At 37.2% G+C, this 21,756-nt stretch overlaps 1 protein-coding gene across 1 annotated transcript in view; it reads left to right on the forward strand.

Annotated features, from left to right (window-relative positions):
• Nucleotides 1–221: 221 nt before the first annotated feature.
• Nucleotides 222–21,756, forward strand: part of TMC1 (transmembrane channel like 1) — a 55,999-nt gene continuing 34,464 nt past the window's right edge. The window contains exons 1-4 of the mRNA XM_053932108.1: nucleotides 222–255; nucleotides 8,459–8,521; nucleotides 8,656–9,025; nucleotides 14,631–14,771. Coding sequence (XP_053788083.1) covers nucleotides 222–255; nucleotides 8,459–8,521; nucleotides 8,656–9,025; nucleotides 14,631–14,771 — 608 coding nt within the window. The remainder of the gene's footprint in view (nucleotides 256–8,458; nucleotides 8,522–8,655; nucleotides 9,026–14,630; nucleotides 14,772–21,756) is intronic.

Consider the following 21,756-nt stretch of genomic DNA (forward strand, 5'->3'; position numbering starts at 1 on the left):
AATCCTAGCATGCCAAACCTAAATAGTAAACTAAACATTCATGAAAGATTTATCACTTACGAAATTAGTATCTTCTTATATTTCAGTGACTGAAACTTCACCAGCGCCACCCGTTCAATGACAAGCAGGATGATATTGTGGTATGCTTAATCTTGAACCACTCAGCCTTCAGACACTCTCCTGTATATCCAGTACCTGCAGCAGCCCTGTGAAATACCATAATGATTAAACAGGATAAGTCAACAGAAGGAAATGGTAATTACAAATATAATTATGTAACTTAGGCACATATTCATTTTTTGCATGTAGCTCAACTGTGTGAAAATTCTGTTTTCTTCTACTTCTTTTTAATGTAAAACCTTGGTAGTCACAATTCATTATATTTTGTTCATAAATGTGTTTTGTTTGGAAGATGACTAGTTGTAGCATGGTAGTGTGGCTTTCCACTGGTTAGTAAATCAAAAGATTGTGACTACAGTCCTGTTACTTGTCTTACACTTACATGTCATTTGCATGAAAGACTAAGAAAACAGTGTTATTTTGTGGCTTCTGTAAGGTGCACAAAAAATTACCTCTTTTTCTTACTGTTTTCAATATTTATTATGAAATGTCAAACATTCTTCATAGTAAGATTAACAGTATTTCTCTACTAATACTATACCTTTCTGGATCTAAGAAATGTTTTTTTGTAGGATAATAATGCCTAATGGCTTATTCTGGCAATGTGCAAGGCAAGTCTAATACGGGAAGTGCTCTCAGTTCTCATGAGCAGTGCTACTCTTTCTAAAGCAAAGATCTCTATTGTATGCAACAAGTATGATGTTTCTTGTCTTCAGCATGGGAGGAAATTGACAGGGACCTTAATTTTTAGGTCTTGCTAAGTACCAGGGCTGACATTAATAACAGGGCTTCCTAGATATTAATAAAATATGTTCTATTTCATTAGAAAACATCAGAAGGGACTGCTGAACATTTTGACAGAATATAACATCCAGTTCATTTTAAAAGTCCATCTTATTTGCTTATTTGCTTATTTGCTTATTTGCTTTTGTTGTCTGAGCTCCTCTTATTTTTCTCCACCTCAATTTTTTTCTATGACACGCTTTACTGACCAATTTAATTTTCAAGTGGTATATGCTAATGGAACTAATTTTAACACAAGAGAATCACAGAAATTAATGCAGCATAGGCAAAATACTTAATGACTAGAAATGAATTTTTATCTCCATAAGAAACCTTATAAGCATCACCATAGAACATACACATTTTTATAAACATTTATAATGAACAAGTTCTATTACTAAAAAGGTTCTAAGTTTGCCATAAATATCTGCCTTTTACTTGAAAATACCTGACTGAATTAACTTGTGATTCAGTGACTTTATTATTAATTTGAATTATAGAGGATATCATTCCCATGGCAAGCCAATACTGCACACTTTTTACCTGGAGAAGAAAAAGATTTTTTTTTGCTGAATCATGATCTCTCTTTGACTCCTCTTTTTTTTTCCAATGAAAATTGATCTTGTACATATATAATTTACAGTAAAACCTAACAATCTTAATGACAGTTATGTGTGTATTTGGTGATGAGATCATGTGAGTAAGCTTAGGACTACATTATGATTTCAGAACTTATGAAAAGCTGAACCTCCATTACAAGTATCTATGAGACATTTCCAGAATATAGTTCTCAATCCGCTTTTAACTTAAAAAGTCCAGGGCTGGAGTTATATAGCACAGAGTTCAGGAATATTGAACTAATCTAGTTCCAGTTTCTGTACAGGAGGGTTTATATCATCACTGCTGACAGTCCAGAGGACTATTCTTGTAACAGTTTCAAATATTGCATTTTTGCTTTTTGATATTTTTGTCTCTAGTGAAACCATTCTTGGTTTGGTGGTTCTTATTTCACAGCATGTCTGCTGCCAAGTCTAAGATAGTAGGAGAGGTATGGTCCATTATGATGAGTTCATGAACGTGAATTCATTGTTCCTGGCATCTCATACAGGAAAAGACAACCTAGGTCAAAAATCTTCAGATTGGATTTTTAAAAGGAAGCAGTTGGAAAGTGCCTATTACCCTCTAAACATAGTAAAAAGAATATGTGGTGAACTGGTCAGCTATAGTTATCAACCTTAAAAGACCTTTTTTCTCATGATATAATGGAAAAAAATACAATTGAGTTCATATCCACTAAGAACCCTTCATTTTTAACTTGAATATAAACTCTTTTCTCCATATTATCACATCTTCTTCCCATTTTAACAGCATTATTAGTGAATGACAATCAGCTAAATAAATCCCATTTCAGAACTGGAAAAGGCCAGATTGGTATAGTTTAGTGCAGTCTCAGACTTCTCAAGGGGCACTGAACACTTACTATTACTAATTCTTGCAGTAAAGCCTGCAACGAAAATGGAAAATTGCTCATCACTGCCCCATTGTGTGATGAAGACCAAGTGCAAGTGTTATGTCTTGTTGTTTTATTACAGTAACCAATGTGCCCTGCAAGGTGGTCAGCTCTCTAGCCTTGGATAAGGCAAAGCACCCCAAGATTAGACCTTTCTAGGGAACAGGTAGGAGAACACAGCTGTATCCACAGGGATGGAGTAAGGTACAGAGGCCTGGAAACTTTTACACATTTCCCTGAAGGGGGGTAAAATACTGAGGAGCTTCTCATTGAACTGTCTTCCCCCTCTAACTTTTGTAAGTTTTGTAACAGTAATATCATATTTTAGAATCCTTGCACTGAAATCATGCAAGGAGCAACTTATTTATCCCCGAAGGGAGGATTAACTTAGAAATCCTGGCCCTCAAACTAAGAGATAGCTATCAAACCTTGCCATGTATAAGAATAGCCCAGAAGGAAACTGGAAAGAAAGAGGAGAGTGCAATCAGATGATGTATCCCATGCTAGCTACAGTATCAACATGACCTATGTGAGCTCAGTCTCTGACCTTTCAGAGAAAGGTAGAAAAAAGGTAGAGAAAATAGAAAACCAGTAATTTTTTCTTACCAATGGAGAAGAAATGAGCTAATTATGGATGTGAATTGAATGGATTTAATTTGCTCCCTGTGGTCTCCAGCTGTATTTTTCAAATATTGATTTCAAACACTTCAAATATTAAATGGGCAGATTTTCTTTACTGCAGAGAGGGAAAACCCATTGCCCCAGAGACAATTTCTGGAAACGATTCATGCATATAGGCCTGCAGGGCACAGCACTGTACACTAAGACCAGTAAGTCTTCCAAGACCCTGGTGTCCTTATGACTCTGAAGCATAAATATTCTACCCACTTTGGTATTTATGATATTGCAAATTCAGATTTAAAAAAAGTGCAATATATAAGCTTATTTTTCAGGTTGTGTGTAACTGAATAATAATTATTATTTTACTTTATAATTTCCTAGCTATTGCTGGTCAGGATACATTTTTCCAGTTGTGTGATTTTTATGTTCATTGGAAGTAAAATTTGTGATGCTTACTGGGAAAAACAGAAGAAAAATAAAGCATGGTCTGAAATACTGAGTGTTATGGTTGCTCTATAAATGTAATTTTTATTTGAGGTTTCTGTGTTTCAAGCTCTCTTCTTTTGTGTCCAAGGTGAGCCAAGGTGTTCTTCCCAAAGTCTGGAAAGAGACTAAGAGCATGGGGTCTCTAGTGTTAAGGTCACAAATCTTGCATGTTGAAGCCTTCACTAATTCACTTTTCCAATAGACTTTCTGTGATATCTTGATATATTATTTCTGGTGTATTTCACAGGTGTTACTTCCAGTGATATTTATTGTTACAGGAGTGTTGTGAGATACTCTCATATATCCATGATTAGAAAGAAAAATATGGAAAAGTATGTAAAATATATAGAGCTAAGTATTATATAACACTACCCTTTTTTGACTAGTACTTGCCAGGTATTTATTGTCTAATACAATCTTGCATTTCTGACATTTTCTCTTGTTGAACACTTAGTTTATTATTTACCTAGGCTGATGTCTTTCCAGCACTTAAAGAGCATGGTCTAGTTCAGAGGAAAACACAGTAGTTGCTTACAAGGCTCTGTTGGCAGATGATCCATTTCATTGGCTTGGCAATTAATTAACTAGAAATTTATTTTTATAACGTATACAAAAAGTCAGACATAATTTTTTATATACAGGTTACTTTGCATTCCACTGAATTTTTTGTAATACCAAAATGCTGAATTGCTTAGCAGCAGTCAGCTTTACACAGTAGTAGTAGGAGCACAGATATTACAGGAGTGGGTCATGTTCTATGAGTTAGTTTCAAGCATTATTATCCCTCTCACAGTGAAAGGTCCATAAAACTATGTTAGTGTAGAATAAGCTTAAAAAAATCCAAAGCATGAAATCTGGGTAATAGCTTCTGATAGAAGGGGTAAAAACAACTTGGGAAATCGAGTTAAGGGTAAAATTATTCTTATGATCTGCTAAACAGATACCTGATAGAACAAAGACTATGGTTTTGTGCATTTTTTTCCTGCCCTTAGTTTCCTCAGAAGCGAACATGTCAGCGTTTGGAGCCCTCTCCCTGAGCTGTCTGATATTCTGCTTTGTGTCTGTGACTTGCAGGTTGGTCTGAGCCCATTCAGGACACCTTCTTTAAGTCTTGTAGTCTTATTTATGGCTATAGTCTAAATAAGACTTTGGGTAAAATGATAGCTTACTTAGATTACACTATCACTGCCCTTAATCTAGAAAGATGAGAAACTTTCCCTTAAACTACTTGGAAAAAAAAATAAGAACGTGATTGGATTTCCTAGACTAAAAGGAGTTATGGAATATATCTTCGAATATACTTAATGATATATATGCAAATATACTATCATTAGGACAAGATGATGTATTCTGGAAGGTGTAGCAGTTGAGCTTTTGCTCTGGGTCAGACTAACTCAAGTTAGCTGAGTCAAAGGCTGCTATTAGCCCTATGAATATTAACACTGTGAAGATAAGGGGTTCTATCAACCCTTTTCTGGAAAAATTGGTAATTCTAGCCAGTGCTTTTGTGATACTTAGTTGTTTTTACAGGAGGATTCACTGAACATTTGATAAGTGGGATCATATGATCTTTTTAAAAATTCCCAAGACTAGTATATGAATTTCTCATATAGTGAGGATTTTTTTCCTGCAATGAATACTACAATTTAACAAACCAAAGCATAAAAAATATGTTTTGGCTCTCTGTAGGATGCAAATACAGTACCTGAGGAATGAGCTCTACCATTTGTCTATGTTGTGGTTTACAGCAGAACATTTAAATTAAGTGCTAAACTGCATTTAGATATAGTGTCATCAGAAAGCGTTATTTGTGTTTGAACATTGTTGAAATGCTTCTCCAGTAATTCATTGAGACAAGCTTTTGCACAAACACCTGAATTGCTGCATTATGAGCTGCCTAGCCTGTCCCTTTCCTCACTGAAAAGTATAATGGAGTTTATGACCAGAAATAGTTTAATAATAATAATAATAATAATAATAATAATAATAATAATAATAATAATAATAATACTTTTCTCTTATTACTCAAATACCCAGCCAACTATAACCACCGGTCTTTCAATACTAAATGAAAAACAATCAGACACAAAAGTTATTAATACAGCTTGTCTGAAGTACAAGTTGCCAGGGGTAGCTGCAATGTGGGTGCAATGTGGAGTGGCTGTGTAGCTTACATGAACCCATGTATATATGTGGTTTATGTTCTCAGAGGTGACAAAGCTCTTCCATTCCCTCTCCTCAGAGATTTTTTTCTTTTCCAAACAGCACCAACTATCACCACTGTCACAATCAATAACTTTTAGTTCTACCTTGAACTTCAGCAAAATGCTCTCTGCATGCACCTATGACCTGGGAGAGGTCTCTTATTTTGTAGATATACCAGAATGAGAAGGGCACACCTCTAACAGTCTTCATATTAACACACTTTATCTCCCTATGAAGTTCAGTTTGTAGATACATTTTTAAATCTTTGCAGACATAAATTTTGAAGGTGGACTAGTGCTTGCTGGACATGTCTATAATACCCATTTCTAGCTGATAGCCCTGTGTAATCACTGGTCATGCTTTCTAGGTTTGTTTCTATGGCAATATCTATTTCTGTTTGATTTTAGGCTTTTTCCTTACTTTTTAAAAAATTGTTCTTTATCACTCGTGTTCCTGATAATGCAGATGAAAAACTCCATTAACATAACTTAATATTCAGATACACTCACGCATAGCAGTGTTTTTAATGCTTTTATCAAGCAGTCTGAAATCTGTAAATTACCTTAGAATTTTATCTCAAATTTTCAGTGTAGTGACTTTGCTATTCTTATGCTACAAGAATGAAACTGATTCCAGCAGCTATCTTCTACCTTCATTAAGTCTCTGTGTCTCACAATCCCTTGTCACTGTCATTGTTATGTCAATATGTTGTTAACTCAAGCTTGGTAGACTTCACTGCTGATGCATGTTTCAGTATATATGATAAACTTCCATTTGTTTGCTTGTTGTATGGGCTCATCAGGCTGCACTCTAACCAATAAAGTGCTTTTCTGGGAATTTTTGTTTAGCCATAGGAGATCAGCCACAACATTTGTTTTGATAAGAGGCAGTGCCCTACTGTTGCATGTGAAGTATCTCTTTAGAGGTGTTTGTCTTCATCTTTGCAAGCTTTCAATAGCAGCACAATGGTCTTTATCAAAGGAGATCCTGTTACTGTCAGCAGCAGAAGGCATGTGTCCAGGCAGAACAAAGGAGCACTTATTGTCACATTCCAATGATGATATCAAATGACAATATTTTTGCATAACCTTAAAAATTATGGTGCAGACGCTGTAGAAGTGGTAGAAAGTGTTAATTACAATTAGATGTTTTGTGCAGGGAAGTTAGACTCAGTTTTAATATGCCAGTTCAATTCTGGTTAATAACACTTTGACTGTTACTGCACATAGTGAAAGAAGACCCTGATTCCTTTTTGTTTGCAGCCTGACATGCTCTTCATTTTACTCCTTTTCTTTGATACTAGGCAAAGTCAAGAAGTTAGCCACAGCAGTTCCTAAATAAATCAATTTGTGTATAAATTTTCAATGAATTTGTAGTGGCTTAGTAAAATTTATAAAAGAAACTGGGCAACCAGGGAATGTGTGAAAAAATAATATAAAGAAAAATTCAGAAATGCTACAGATGATAGAAAAAGGAAGATACCTGCAGTTTCTTACCTGAAAAATACAACTATAAGGGTCAGCACCTATCACCTATCCAGAGAGGAAACTGGACAATATATACATGGAACATACAGGTTATATAGGAGTGGAACAACTACTAGCTCTTTCTTTTATTTCATGGTAATCTCTGTTAGTCTTCTCATTAATTTCCTATTATCATCTATTTCCACAAATACCACCAAAGCATCTAAAGTGTTTAGCCACACATACAAGCTCAAAAATACCTCAAAAGGGCCCATTAGAACTTGGCTTCTCAGGTATTGCTTCTGAAGAAACTTTCCTAGGGAATATCAGTAGCAGTTTCAGAAGCAGTTTCAGATTACTTACAAGTTAAGTGATATGTTCATACCAATGTATTCAAAGAACATATTAATTAGATATTAATTAGATATTATAATGGATATAATACATATGAGAGCGTTTTTATTATTTAGTTTATTCTCTATAAATCCATGATCACAGTTTCAAAGTGTACCAGGAAAATGAAGGGGATAATTTTCTACTTATTAATAGGTAGCACAGACATTGTCTCTCATTGAGCTTATTGAGAATGATTGAGAATGAAAATTAAGCAAGAGGTTTCTAAGGAGAAACACTACAATCTTCTAAACATAGACTATCCCTCTAAAGCCTTCAATGTTAGAAACATCCCATGTAGTAGAGTGATAGACTAGAACTTGTGGTAGAGCATAGAAGTGAGCTGGATCAAGGTTTGTCCCTCTGCTTAGAGATTTGGTTGTTGGAACTGAGAGTAGGTCTGCTCTTTCTTCTGGAACTGCACTCTTCAGCTATGCTGCAGGTCTAGAGCTTCATGCCCTCCAGTCAAATCAGAAAATGATTATTTTAGTATTTTTTTAATCTAGCAAGTTATTTATGTCTCATGATTAAGAAAATCTCAAAGAATTGCCTGAGAAGCATTTTCATCCTTGTTCTCCAAATTTTACGGTTTTTTTAGCATACTCCTTTCCTATATATTACTTCCATAAGAAAGAGTTCTTCCCAGTGTCCCTTTGAGGTATATTTATTTGAGTGCGGAAGGAAAGTGTAACTGGTTTTTCTGCCTTCATCTTACCTCTTGAAAACTGTTGGCCATGTTCCAAAAGGCTGGATTCATAAAATGTTGTAAAGAGGTACAAAGCAGTAACTGCCAGGAATTTCTTGAAATCTCTGAATTTGTAATGATTGATCTACCCTTCACATCCACTGGCCTTTTTTTTTTTTCACTTGACAGATGGCAGTGATGACAATGAAGAAGGCAGTGCAGTTGAGAATGAAGAAACTGCCAAAGGCACAGGTCAGTAATGTGGATTACTTTGAGGCCAGACACAGATGCTTTCTGATTATTAGTAAGAATGAAGGAGGAGGAAAGGCCTCCTTCTAACATATATCCTCGTCTCATGTGTTTTTATGTTTTTTAATCAATCACAGATAAAGGGAGGAAGAGAGCAACACCAAGAACCAGAAGAGCACATGCCAGAGGGAGAGACAAGCATGGTGATGAGGAGGATGAGGATGATGAAGATGGGACAAGGAGAGCTGGGCATCGAAGGCACATAAACCGTAGAAGAGGACGAGCAGCTGGAAATGAGGCCAGTGATTCTGATATGGAGCCTGCAAAAGCCAGGAAGAATCAAGCAGATCAAAAATCCAAGGAAGATGATGAAGAAGATGAAGATGAGAAAGGGGGTAAAAGTGGGAAAGGTAAAAATGAGAAGAAAGGGGACAAAAAGTCTGACAAAAAAGGGAAAAAAGAGAAGGCCAACAAGAAGAAAAAAGACAAAAAGAAATCAGGATCAGGGTAATTTTTTTTTCTTATATTAAAACCATAGTTATCTTACATAAAACCTCTTTTCACTTATAGCTGTGAAATACCAAGCGTCAGTATGACCCCCTTACTTGTGACAGTCAAATTAGAGCTGGACAGACATTCTTTGTCCTGCAATTAAGAAATGACAGCTGAGTGAAATGAAAACTTTCCAGAAAATCATATCTAGTTATATTACAAGTTTATGAGAAAGGGAATGAAAATGACAGAGGAGAAGAGAAAGTGGTAGAGGGAGGTGATAACATGAGATATGCCCTGCTTTTTTCTTTCTACAAAACAAAAATTCCCCAAAGTCCAAGCTGATAACCTTCCAAGAAAGTCAAGTTTTATTTCCAGTATAGAACTCAAATCTTGGTGCTTCTCGGAAGATAACATTCTTGTTTCCCAGTCAGTTTTGAGTCAGCTTTTTAGGACTTAGGATCACCAAAATTTCAAGAACCCAGATCCAAAATCTGAAATGGACTTTTCCAGTCTGTCTCCCACTCACTTCCTCTGAAATGTCACTTTTCCACTTTCCAAAGTATGTAATGCAGCCTGGGGTCTTTATAAGACTCCAGTGACAGGGAGCCCTTCAGAAAAACATTTCTATTTCTCTGCCATTTTAGCATTCCCTTGCTCCTTGTCCCTTCTTGTGCTTTTGAAAGGAAGCAACACCTGGGAGATATGTATAAAGGAGCAAACGGAGCTATCTCAATGGACAGGGAGAGAAACTCCCATTCCTCATTCAGCAGTTGTTACAGCTGTTTTTGTTCCCAGGGCCATCACTAGAGAGCACAGCAACAAAAAAAAGGAAAGGAAAAATATACAGTAAGATATGCTGTTGTATTAATTTGTCTGTGATCCCATTTTTATACCTTTCTACTTCATTTCCCTTCCCAATGAGAATGAGAAGGCCTAAAATCTTTCTTTCTGCTGGCTCTTCACTGTGGTGGCAATTATACTCCTGTGCGCAGTTTCTTGTACTCACAGAGCAACAGCCCTCATTATGTAAAACTATGTTCCTTAGTTATTTTTATCTTCATGGTAAACATTTACTCAGTATTAATTTAAAAAGGCCACTAAAAATAGAAAATTGGAAAAGGGCACAATGTTTTTTATTGTCTTTCAAAGTCCTTAATATTAAAATACATAATTTTGGGCTAAATAACTTGAAATTGCTGCCTGAACAAGATATTGATCTTAAAGTAGTAAGCTTAACAACATTTGAGGACACTCTCAAAGTTAACTCAAGAGTATTATATTTTTAGACTTATAGGAGCTACTGAAAAGATTGCATAATAATAAGAATATTTTAAAATATTTTCAAAAGAAAAAAAAATAATGTAAGAATGAAGGATAGCAGGCTGGTGATCAGTTTGGCTGTGATTGAGATATCTTTTCAAATCTTTTGAGATCTTTTCAGAATGAAAAATAGGGTTTTCATATATTTCTATATGAAAAATATAGAAATACAGCTGCTCTAGCAAGTCCAGGAGGACCTATCACAACAAATTCTCTCCACTGTTTAAACATAGACCTTGCTGATGCAGTTTTTTAATTGCTGGGGTGTTTCAGCATGAAATAGCAGGAAAAGAGTGAAATCAGAAGTTGAGAAAGAAAACACAAGAAAAATTTCCCTAAATGAAACATGGAACTATTTGACAGAGGGATAATATTGTGTTTACTGCTGTCATGGTGACTTTTGCTAAACTCTAGCAACATGGCCCATTTTGGTGAGATCACAGTACAAGTCAGTAGAATCTGCTGCAGTTGCCTTCTTCCCCCTCTGTACTTTTCATTTAAATCAGGAAAACCTCTTCATGCACTACTTATTCTACATAAAGGACATAAGGGAATCCTAGAAGAACTCTGCATTGATTTTCTGGTTTAGTTGTTTTGGTTTTTTGAAACTTAAATATTCTGCTCTTGGTTAATTTGTAGTAGTGAGTTTCCCAGGGTAATGCCATGGTGAAAGGAGTTCTTTCTTGGTGAGTTTTAAATCTTCTGTTCTTAGATATAAATGGTTGTTGATGAGGCTGATTGTTTCCTGTTTTTGAGGGTGTGAGGAGGGCCTGCTCTACACTGTTCATAATCATCAATCCCAAAATATCAATGATGATTTGCTCCTTTAATCTCACTGTGGTGGTTGGAAATGTTCATGGGTTAAAAACTGGTTTAGTTCTTTACTGCCTTGTTTCATTTTTTCTGATTGATTTTAGAAACTCTTTGCAGTCACATGAGGAAAAAAATAGGAATGGGATCATATTCTTCCTATTGCATAGCTCTATCTGTGAGTAAATAAACTGACTTTTATTAAGTCAGTTTATACTTACACTCTAGAGTATAAAGCTTCTGTGAAAGCCTAGAGGTACATGGAAGATAAAGACACTACTTCTTTTCTCTAACTGAATAGTATTAACTGACAGACAATGCTATGGGGAAAATCTGTATAAATAGAATTTACACAAAAAAACTAGAAAGAAAAATTTCAAATTTTGTCTAATTTATAAATTGTCATACTATACTCTCAAAGTCATACCAGTCTTATCCTGTAATATCCTAACTCAAAGAAAACATTTTCATCCTAATTTTTAATGCTATTGACAAAAATCATGAGAAAAGTAGATTATTTCTCCATAAAGAGGAGATGAAACTAAAACCAAAATAGAGATGTATAATAATATGGTTGTGAAACCAAACTACAGATGAATAGAATGAAGAAGTTCATTGTGTGTGTAACTTGAAGAAGCACTTGTTTTCAAGAGCTCTACTGATTTAGATGTGTGTTGAATTGGAGCCAAAGAGGATGGGGTTTTTATGTCAAGATATTTATTGACACTTAATGCTTTATGTTGGCCTGCAGGTCACAATGAACCCTTCTGGCCTTCAAATGTGTGAATGAAAACCTTTTATGAAAGGCTAAGACTTCTGGTTGCAGAAGACATAATTTTGATTTCCTGACTTAAATAACATGGTGTTCCACCAATTCAACTGAATGAAAAGTCTGCTGTTAGTCCACCAAGTTTGTCTGCATAATGCAAACACTCTAGAAAAGACTGATTTCTTAAAGAAACTCTGAAATTCAGATTTTTTATTATTTTTCTGGTTCCAAAGGAAAATGAAGAATGGAAGATGAGACATGATTGTAAAGACAAACAAACCAATAGCTGGCAAAGGGCACAAAGCCCATATTATCCTGACTTGACCTCTTGTGTTCTGCTAAGCTTCCTTTTCTCAGTAAGCTCACTGCATTAGCATAAAGCCCTCATGTTTCCCACCCTCTCACTGCAGCATTGTAAACCAGCAAATTCCAGCTTTGCATAACCCAGCAATCTTCTGTCAAAGGAAATGTTTAATATCAGGCACATCACTCCACTTTGTAAAATGCAAAACAGCTGATTGCAATGGATTCTGACCTCTCTCAAATCTGACTTTTAATTCTTCTGTTCTTCATGAAGATATGACACTCTTTGCATTCTCCCTCAAAATTTTATACACAAATCACTTCATTACCCTTTATCCATTTCATACCATCCTCAACTTGCTCTTCACAATACTGGTATGACAACAAATAGATGTGGTTCTCAGTAGTAGTTTTTCTTTATTTAGCTTCACGTTTTCTGTGATACTATTATTTGTTGTGTGAAGCCCAACATAGTAAGACTGATGGGTACAATTTTCTAATGTGGCAGTCTATTCAGTATGGGCCACAATGATGCTCAGAGGGTTGGAGCACCTCTCCTACAGGACAGGCTGAAAGAATTGGAATTGTTTAGCCCAGAGAAGAGAAGGTTCTGGGGACCTCTCTCTGTGGCCTTCCAGTGCCTTAAGGCAGCTCATGAGAAGGAGCGAGAAAGACTTTTAATATGGCCAAACAGTGACAGAACAATGGGCAAAGGTTTTAAACTGAAAGACAACAAATTTATATTAGATGTTAGGAAGAAATTCTTTACTCAGAGTGTTGTGTAGAACTGGATCAAGTTGCTCAGAGAAGCTGTGGGTGCCCCACAACCGGGGAGGGTTCAAGGCCAGGCTGGATGGGGTCCTGAGCAACCTGATCTAGTGAATGGCATACTTGCATATGGCAGAGAGGGTTGGAGAGAGATGATTTTCGAGGTGTCTTCCAACCCAAACCATTCTGAGATTCTATGGCTCTATGACAATAAATAGCATTTTAAACTTTAATAGTAGGGTGACCCACAACTGTCGAAGCCTCTTCCTTTACTTTGCTAACTTCTGTGTCTGAAAGTTTTTAGCTCATCCCCTAATCTTTTACTATAATTAAGAAAAAATTATGAAGATTATAGGCAGATGACCAATAAGAAATTTGTATTTTTTCTGCGTTTCAAAAAGTATTTTGCTTTTATTTTATTTCTTTTGAGTCCTAAAAATATTCTTGCTGGTAAACTCTTGCATCATTTATACCATTTAGATCTCTAAAAAGACCTTTGTTATCTTATCTATCTGTGTTTTGGTACAAGAAAAGTTTTATAATTTTTAAATTATTCAGGAGATAGAGTCTATGCATTAGGTAATGAATAATTCAGCTCTCACATCAGATCTTGGATATCAAACTCTCAGAAAGGTGAAGTATGAGCAAAAGAGTCTGAAAACTGCTTGCTTGATAAAGTCAGAATAAATTTTTCTCAAATCAAGCCATCAAGAAAACCATTAAAACACCCCAAACAAATCTGTAGTACATTTTTAAACATTCATAAGACAAACAAACAAGCAAGCAAATCAACAAAAGAAAAGAAAGAAAGCACAACGAGAACAGATAGAAATACATCAAACTGCTATCACCAGGAGGTGATATGCATATTTTCATTTTTATCATCTTCCTGGCATAAAAAGAGGAAACACCTGTTGCTAATGAATTGCTACATGCCATTATATGAGATGCAAGATTACTCACAGAAAAGGTTATCTATGCAGAGTTTAGGAAAGTGAATACTGTTTACATCAGCAATTCTTTGCAAAGCTATTGTAAATTGATGTATGGATAATAAATTCAGATCACAGATATAACATACCTGGAGATGCCATTACAATTGCACCTCCTTTCCTTGAATGCTTGCTGCAATTGTGGCTTTGAATTTTTTCCCATCTATGAAATGTTATTTCCTTGGTAAGTGCATGGGCTATCATTTGGTGTTTAAATTTGTCTTAGCTGAGGCTGTGGTGTCTCTTCTCTCTACTGTGACACACTAAGGTGAAGGAGTTTGCTTTTATGGTTGCAGTTATAGCATCCTCACTTGACCATAGTGAGTTTGTGTAGGAGGCTGATTACAGCTGAAGAAACAATAAGTGATTGTCAGATTTTACCCCAAGAATGCTGCTCACTCTTGTGAGCAACCCTGTGATGTTGAAAATGTAGTGCTGGTTCACCTGCAGCTCTGCCCTTTGTTTGCAGGCTTTGCCTTTCATACTAAAATTAATAACAAGTCTAATGAAGTGTGTCTTCCCTTCTGTGCAAGTGTGAAGGCATTAATCTAGTCTCAAATTTAACAGAAATTAACACAAAGTACATTTTTTTCTGTGAAAACTTCTGTCCTATCTGAGTTTTGGTGATGATTTTTGTTCCTGCATTTGTTTGAAGCTCTGATTCTGAATCTGAGGAGGAGCCAATTACAGAGGAGGAGTTGGCCAAGCTGAAAGAAGAGGTAGAAGAAAAAAAGAAACTGATTGCCACGCTACGAAACAAGCCATGGAAGATGAAAAAGAAATTGTCTGTCCTGAAGTATGGTTTGATTTCCATAATGAATATCTGCTGTTCTTATTTGCACTGTTTTTCTGAATTTTTACTTTAGTTCTGCACATATTCACAAAATTAACTTCAGACCACCTCTAATCTCTCTTCCCTAGGAGGTATGCTCACAATAAGTGCGGGTTAATGGTGCTGCAGATCACTGCTTTCTTGTCCCAGTAGAGCTGAAATCAAATATGGAAAGCTAATATCTTCTTGTTTTCAGAATTTCCATTACAACTCAATGCAAAATCTTTTCTTCAGTTAGGTTGAGGTTCATGAATTCTTCCATTTGTGAGATTAATATCTCATTAATGTCTCTCAGAAAAATGATGAAATTGCAGGATTACCTCAAGATTGCTGGAGAGAAAGGAGAGGATTTTTCTCCCTAGTCTGACTTTTAGGAAAGAAAAAAAAAATTAACTTATGAAAAACCAAACTCTTTGGAAGCAGAGCTTGTACTTTTATGCATTTTTATTTATGCCACCTAGAAAACTGTATTTTGCCCTAGCACACCTATATTTACTTGGAAGCCAAAAATTATTTATTTACATTTAAATTTCCACCAAGCACAGGAACTGAACAACTTTATTCTTTTGACAAAATTTCTATGCTCCCCTGTTTTAGAGAGCTAATTTGCTGCAGCAATACCAGGACACCAATAAAACATATCTAGCAGAGAAAGGATGGTCCTGCAGAGAGTTGTTAATATGAACAGAAAACACAGACATGAAATATGGTGTGGAAAGTCTATAGATTTGTCCTTTTAGAAGGTAAAGTAATTTTGGAAAGAGGTAGTGAAAAGACTCAAAATAGGTAAAAGGGAGCAGTATCTAGGAGATGTAGAGTAGAAGAATTGTGAAGGTAAGAGAACTTTTGTCAAGTATAAATGAGCAGATTAGGTTTTGGATAGTCTACAGCTGAAGGATCCCCATGATCATAAACTTAACATTTGTTTGTAGTCTTCCTAAGGAGAAAGCTTATATTTTTACAGCCATTCTTCTATGCCATAATTCCTAGCAATTCCAAGGAGACTTCATGACTTGTTATGTACCTTAGACTATTTTCTACTATTGCGTTTCCATGTGGGCAATGATGTTGCTGCAACACATAGCTCAAGGATGAGCTCAAGAGACACTTCTAGGCCTTGGGATATCTGGTAAGGAAAGTTGGCACCGAAGTTATTTTTTCTGCTATACTTCCAGTTATGGGCACTGATAGTGGAGGAAACAGATGCACCCAGTCTATTAATACAATAATTCACAGAAAAAATCCTCCTAGAAACTCTACTATGGCTCTTGGAAGATGGGGAGGTGATTTGAGACAATAAGCACCTCTTCACCAGGGAAAGAACTGCCTGAACAAACCTCCTGTGATGAAGTTACTACATTAGTGGACAAAGGAAGGACCTTTAGCTGGACTTCTGTAAGGTCTTTGACATGGTACCCCACAAAATCCTCTCCCCAAATTGTAAAGATATGGATTAAATGGGTGGACTGTAAGGTTGCTAAGAAATTTTCTGAATGATCACACCTAGGGAGCTGGTGGTCAATATCTGCTTGGACAGCCCTTTGGAGGACTTGGAGGTGCTGGTGGATGGAAAGTCAAAGGAAAGCCTACAATGTGGGTTTGCAGCCCAGCAAACCAAATCCAAAGCAGTGTGGCCAGTAGGGTGAGGGAAGGAATTCTGCTCCTCTAAACCACTCTAGAACCCCACCTGAAATGTCCAGATCTGGGGTCCTCAATGCAGGAAAGGCATGAACCTGCTTGGGCAGGTCCACAGGAGGGCCACAGAATGGTCATAGCTTTCCTATGGACACAGGCCATGAGAATTGGGCTGCTCAGCCTGGAGAAGAGAAGGCCCTGGAGACACCCTACAGCAGCCTTTCCATACTTAAAAGGTGCTTTAAAGGAAGATGAAAACAGAGTTTTACAAGAAGATGTGAAAATTAGACAAGTGTAACAAAACCTTAAAGAAAAATGGTAAGGAAAACTTAAAGAATTTAGATTCAGACTATATACAGGGAAGATATTCTCTATAGCGAAGGTAGAGAGACAGTGGATGAAACTATCCAGAGAAGTAGTGGATGCTATATTCGGGAAATGTCCGAGGACAAGCTGGATGGAGCTCTGCTCAACCTGGCCTAGTATGAGGTGTCCCTGCTCATTGCAGAGGGTCTGGAAATAAGTAATTGTAAGATTCTTTACAGCCTAAGCCATTAAATGCTTTTCTGATCCCAGGACATACAGTTATAGAGTGCATTTTATAGAGCTCTGCTTTTGTAATTGTTTCTTTGGCCTAAGTTCCACTAAGTTGCAAGACAAGACCAGGAGTTTTTATGCTACTTGAAGTAAAAATTTTATCTTATGAATGGGCACTCTATTATGATTACAGTTACAAAAGTATCAGCATATTTTAAGGTATCTATGTTCTGTATTTTAGCAAGTTATTTAATATTTTAAGCAGAATCATTAGTCCAATAGATTGGCATTATTGGTATTGTTCTTGAACATATGAAAAATGGACACATGCTGTCTGTAAGTGCCTTAAACTTTTAAATCAATAATGTGACTTTTGAATAACGTTGTGTTAGTATTTCTGCCTCTTGAAACTCTTGGTGAACTATTGTTTATAGCAAGTATTTCCTCCTATCATCTTCTTCTTTCCCTGTGAAGGATTTAGAATATTGTGGGATGTGTGGGGAAAAAAACAAACTATCTTACAGGTGGAAGAGCAAATTGCCCTATTCTTTGTCTCCCAGCTTTCTCAATTGAGAGATCCTTCATTGGAGGTTTCTTCTCAACATTATGATAAATGTTACATAATTATATAAGCCAGCTCTCACTTCCATGTTTGTTCTGTATTAGCATCTTTATTTCCAAGAACGGAAAAAAAATGCTATCCAGTAATGATCCTATACATGACAAAACAAGACCAAAAATCTTGTACAATATTATTTTGAATGGTTAGTATTAACATCAATTAGTACTTTTCATTTTAAATGTTGTTTTTTTAAAAAAAGTGTTGTCAAAAGAAACAATTTTGAGGGAAAGATTTAATTTCCAATGAAATTTGTGGTTTTAAGAAAACAAGGTATTTTTAATAATTTTAAAATGTTGTTTAACCATTTTCAAAGGAAAAAAATTTCATTGCTTAAACTGTATAGGGTAGGAATACAGTTGATTATTTATACTTAACTCTAGTGATTACTTTGTAAAATAATAAATATTTTCCTTCATTCTTTGGAAAATGCACGAATGAACAATAATTTTAGAACACAGATGTAGAACTAGTTACTCTGCAGAAGATGCCTTCTGTCAAAACATGTCTGAGAGCTCATTGCAGAAATGGCATTCTTAATAGAACTACACTGGTAATTTAGATCAAGTCTAACTTCTAATTTACATCCCCGTGTCTAAAAAGATGCATTTCAAGCAACCCATGCTTATTCTCTGAAGAATTGTGACTTGATGAGGATACTGCTCTGATACAGTGTCCCTCTGCAGTTTGAAGTTGAACTGTATTGATACTGTCAGACTCTAAGCTCACCTTGAAACATCATGGTCAGATCTTCTCAGGTCTGGAGATGTGAAAAAAGAGAGGAAGGAGACATGGAGAGGGGTGAAAAGATGTTACAGCAGCATCCCTACTCTCCTAGGCCCTAAGAAATAGTCTTGTTAGACTTTGGGCTGGGGACACACTGGTCTGTGCTGCTGAGTATATGAGTGTGCCTTAGAGTCCAGACTCTTCGTGATTTCGAAGACAAATATTCTTCTTCAGAACAGTTTTCTTGTTCTAGTAATTTTCCTTCTACTGGTTTACATGGTTCATGAATACCTTTTACATTTTTTGTGAATACCTGTTGCTCTATCTTTTCTATGGGAGTTGAGAACTTGTGACATTTCTTCTTGACACTGCCTACTCAGGTGAGCACAAAGTTACTTGAAGAACCATCAGGTGAAAATGATAATTAATTATTACTTGCAAGACTGAAATTTAGAGAGAGAAGTAAATTGATTGATTGACTGATTGACAAAGACCTTTGGGAATCAGTCCTGAAGGCCAAAGGAGTCCAGGAAGGATGGATATGCTTTAAAGAAGAAATTGTTAAATATTCAGGAACAGGCTGCCCCATATGCAGGAAGACAAGTCATTAGGGAAAAAGGCCAGCCTGGTTAATATTAGGCTTGATCTCAGGAAAAAAAGGGAATCTATTTTTTCTGGAAGGAGGGACGGGTAACTTGGGAGGTCTACCAGGATGTCGCAAGTTCATGTAGGGAGAAGATTAGAATGGCCAAAGCCCTACTAGAACCCAACTGGCCTCTACTTTAAAAGACAATAAAAAATTTCTATAAATACATTTTCAGTAAATGGAAGGTCAAAGAGTGTCTCTATCGCTTGTTGAATGTGAAGGGTAGTATAGTGACAGGCAGTGAGAGAAAGGCAGAGGTACTTAATGCCTTCTTTCTCTCAAATCATCAATATCAGGCCAGTTTTCCTTACGATAGCCATCTCCTTGATCAGAAAGTTGTTGATCGGGAAATGAGTGAAGCCCCCACAATCCAAGAGGAGATGGTTAGTGTCCCGCTATGCCAATTAGACATGCATAAATCTATGTGTCCTGGTGGGATCCACTCCACAGGAGTAAGCAAACTGGTGAAAGAACCAAAACACATTCAATCACCTACCTGCAGTCCTGATTAACTGGAGAAGTTCCAGCTGGCTAGAAATTAGCACATGTAACACTCATCTACAAGAAGGATGAGAAGGATGATCTGGGGAACTACAGGCCTGTCAGCCTAACCTCAGTTCCGGATTATGGAAAATATTATCCTGAGTGCCGTTATGCAGGACAATCAGAAGATCAAGCCCAGACAACATGGTTTGATGAAAGGCAGGTTGTGGTTGGCCAAGTTGATTACCTTCTATGACAAAGTGACCCACTTAGTATATGAAGGGAAGCCTGTGGATGCCATCTGTCTAGACTTCAGTAAAGCATTTGATACAGTCTCCCAAAGCATCCTTCCAGAAATATTGGCTCGGATGGGTAAAAACTAGCTGTTTGTCTGGGCCCCGAGAGTGGTAGTGAATGGACCTAAATCTTGCTGATGGCTAGTCACTAGTGGTGCTCCCCACAGCTCTGTTTTGGGGTCAGTATTCTCTAACATTTTTATTGATGATTTGGGCATGGGAATTGACTGCACCCTCATTAAATTTGCAGATGACACTGAGTTGGGTGGGAGTGTTGGGTGGGTCTGCTTGAAGGCAGGAAGGCTCTGCAGAGGGACAGGCTCAATCAATGGGCTGAGGACAACTGCAGGAGGTTTGACAAGGCCAAGTGCTGTGTCTTGCACTGGGGTTGCAGCAGCCTCTGTGCAGTGCTACAGTCTTGGGGTTAGGTGGCTCAAGAGCTGTTCTTCAGAAAGGAACTTGGGCGTTGCTGTTTGAACATGAGCCAGCAGTGTGCCCAGGTGGCCAAAAAGACCAGTGGCGTCCTGGCCTGTCTAGAACAGCGTGGCCAGCAGGACAAGGGCAGTGATCGTGCCCCTGTACCAGGCACTGGGGAGGCCTCACCTCAAGTCTGTGCTTGGTTCTGGGCCCCTCACTTTAAAAGGGACACTGAGGGGCTGGAGCCTGTCCACTGAAGGGCAACGAGGCTCCTGAAAGAACTGAAGAACATCTCTCATGAGGCACAGCTGAGGGAGCTGGGGCTGTTTAGCCTCAAGAAGAGGAGGCTCAGGGGGGACCTCATTGCTTTTTGCAGCTCCCTGTAAAGAGGTTGTGGTGAGCCAGGGCCCGTATCCACTACAGTGCCTGCAGTGAGAGGACAAGAGGAAATGGCCTTAGGCTGAGACAAGGGAGAGTCAGATAAGATAGTATAAAAGAATTATCACTGTTAGGGTGAATTGGAATTGGTTGCCCAGGGAGGTGGTGGAGTCACCATCCCTGGAGGTGCTTAAGAGGCATCTGGAACTGCTGTTTGGTGATGTGGTTTAGTGTTTTTGGAGTTACAGTGGTAGTGCTGGGTTGATGGTTGCACATAAGGTCTGTTAAAGGTCTCTCCCAACCTTGACCATTCTATGATTCTGTGATTTTTGGATTAGAAGGTACAAAAAAAACCCCATAAAACTAATGGGCCAGAGCTTCAGCTGTTGCAAACTGGAAAACCTTCCGGGAAAGCTATCACAGTTTAAATCTGAGGACTGGATTTTAGATTTTGGGAACTGCATTCTTGTTTATGCATTTTTCTGCCTGAGTTTTGCACCAATATGAAGAAAAGGGAAGGGTTTAAATGCTGTGCTACTGTGTTTGCCTCTGGTATAGTCATCTCACTTCTCTTATTAGTGCTCATAGCACTTTAGATGGACAAAATTCTGTGCTATAAACGCACAAATTCCATTAGTAACTGAGCAGTTTGTATCCAACAGCAATGCTTATTATAGTAACATGTAATTAGAGAACTGAGCGCAAGAATCCAGAGATTCTTGCTGTGTTCTCTAAAGTTACACCACAAGACAGTTAATACACTATCAAAACAAGTGAAATAACAAGTTATATGAAAAAAGATAGTAAAACATCAAGTTTAGGCTTTTTGAAGGACTTCCAATTAAACACACACCATAAAGAAAGATGTGAGAACTATTTTTTTTCCCTAGAAAAATCAGAGCAGTGCAGAAACTGTTCTTCACTTAGAATCATAGAACAGTTTGGGTTGGAAGGGCCCTTAAAATTAAATTTATTCCAACCCACCTGCCATTGGAAGGGACACCTTTCCCTAGACCAGGTTGCTCACAGCCCCATCCAGCCTGGCCTCAAACACTTCCAGAAATAGGGCATCCTCAACTTCTCTAGACAACCTATGACAGCACTTCATCACCTTCACAGTAAAGAATTTCTTCCTAATATCTAATACAAACACATTCTATCTCAGTTGGAAGACTTTCTCCCATGACCTGTCACTACATCCTCTCATAAGAA

Source organism: Vidua chalybeata, chromosome Z (assembly GCF_026979565.1).
Source record: "Vidua chalybeata isolate OUT-0048 chromosome Z, bVidCha1 merged haplotype, whole genome shotgun sequence".
Classification (NCBI taxonomy): domain Eukaryota; kingdom Metazoa; phylum Chordata; class Aves; order Passeriformes; family Viduidae; genus Vidua; species Vidua chalybeata.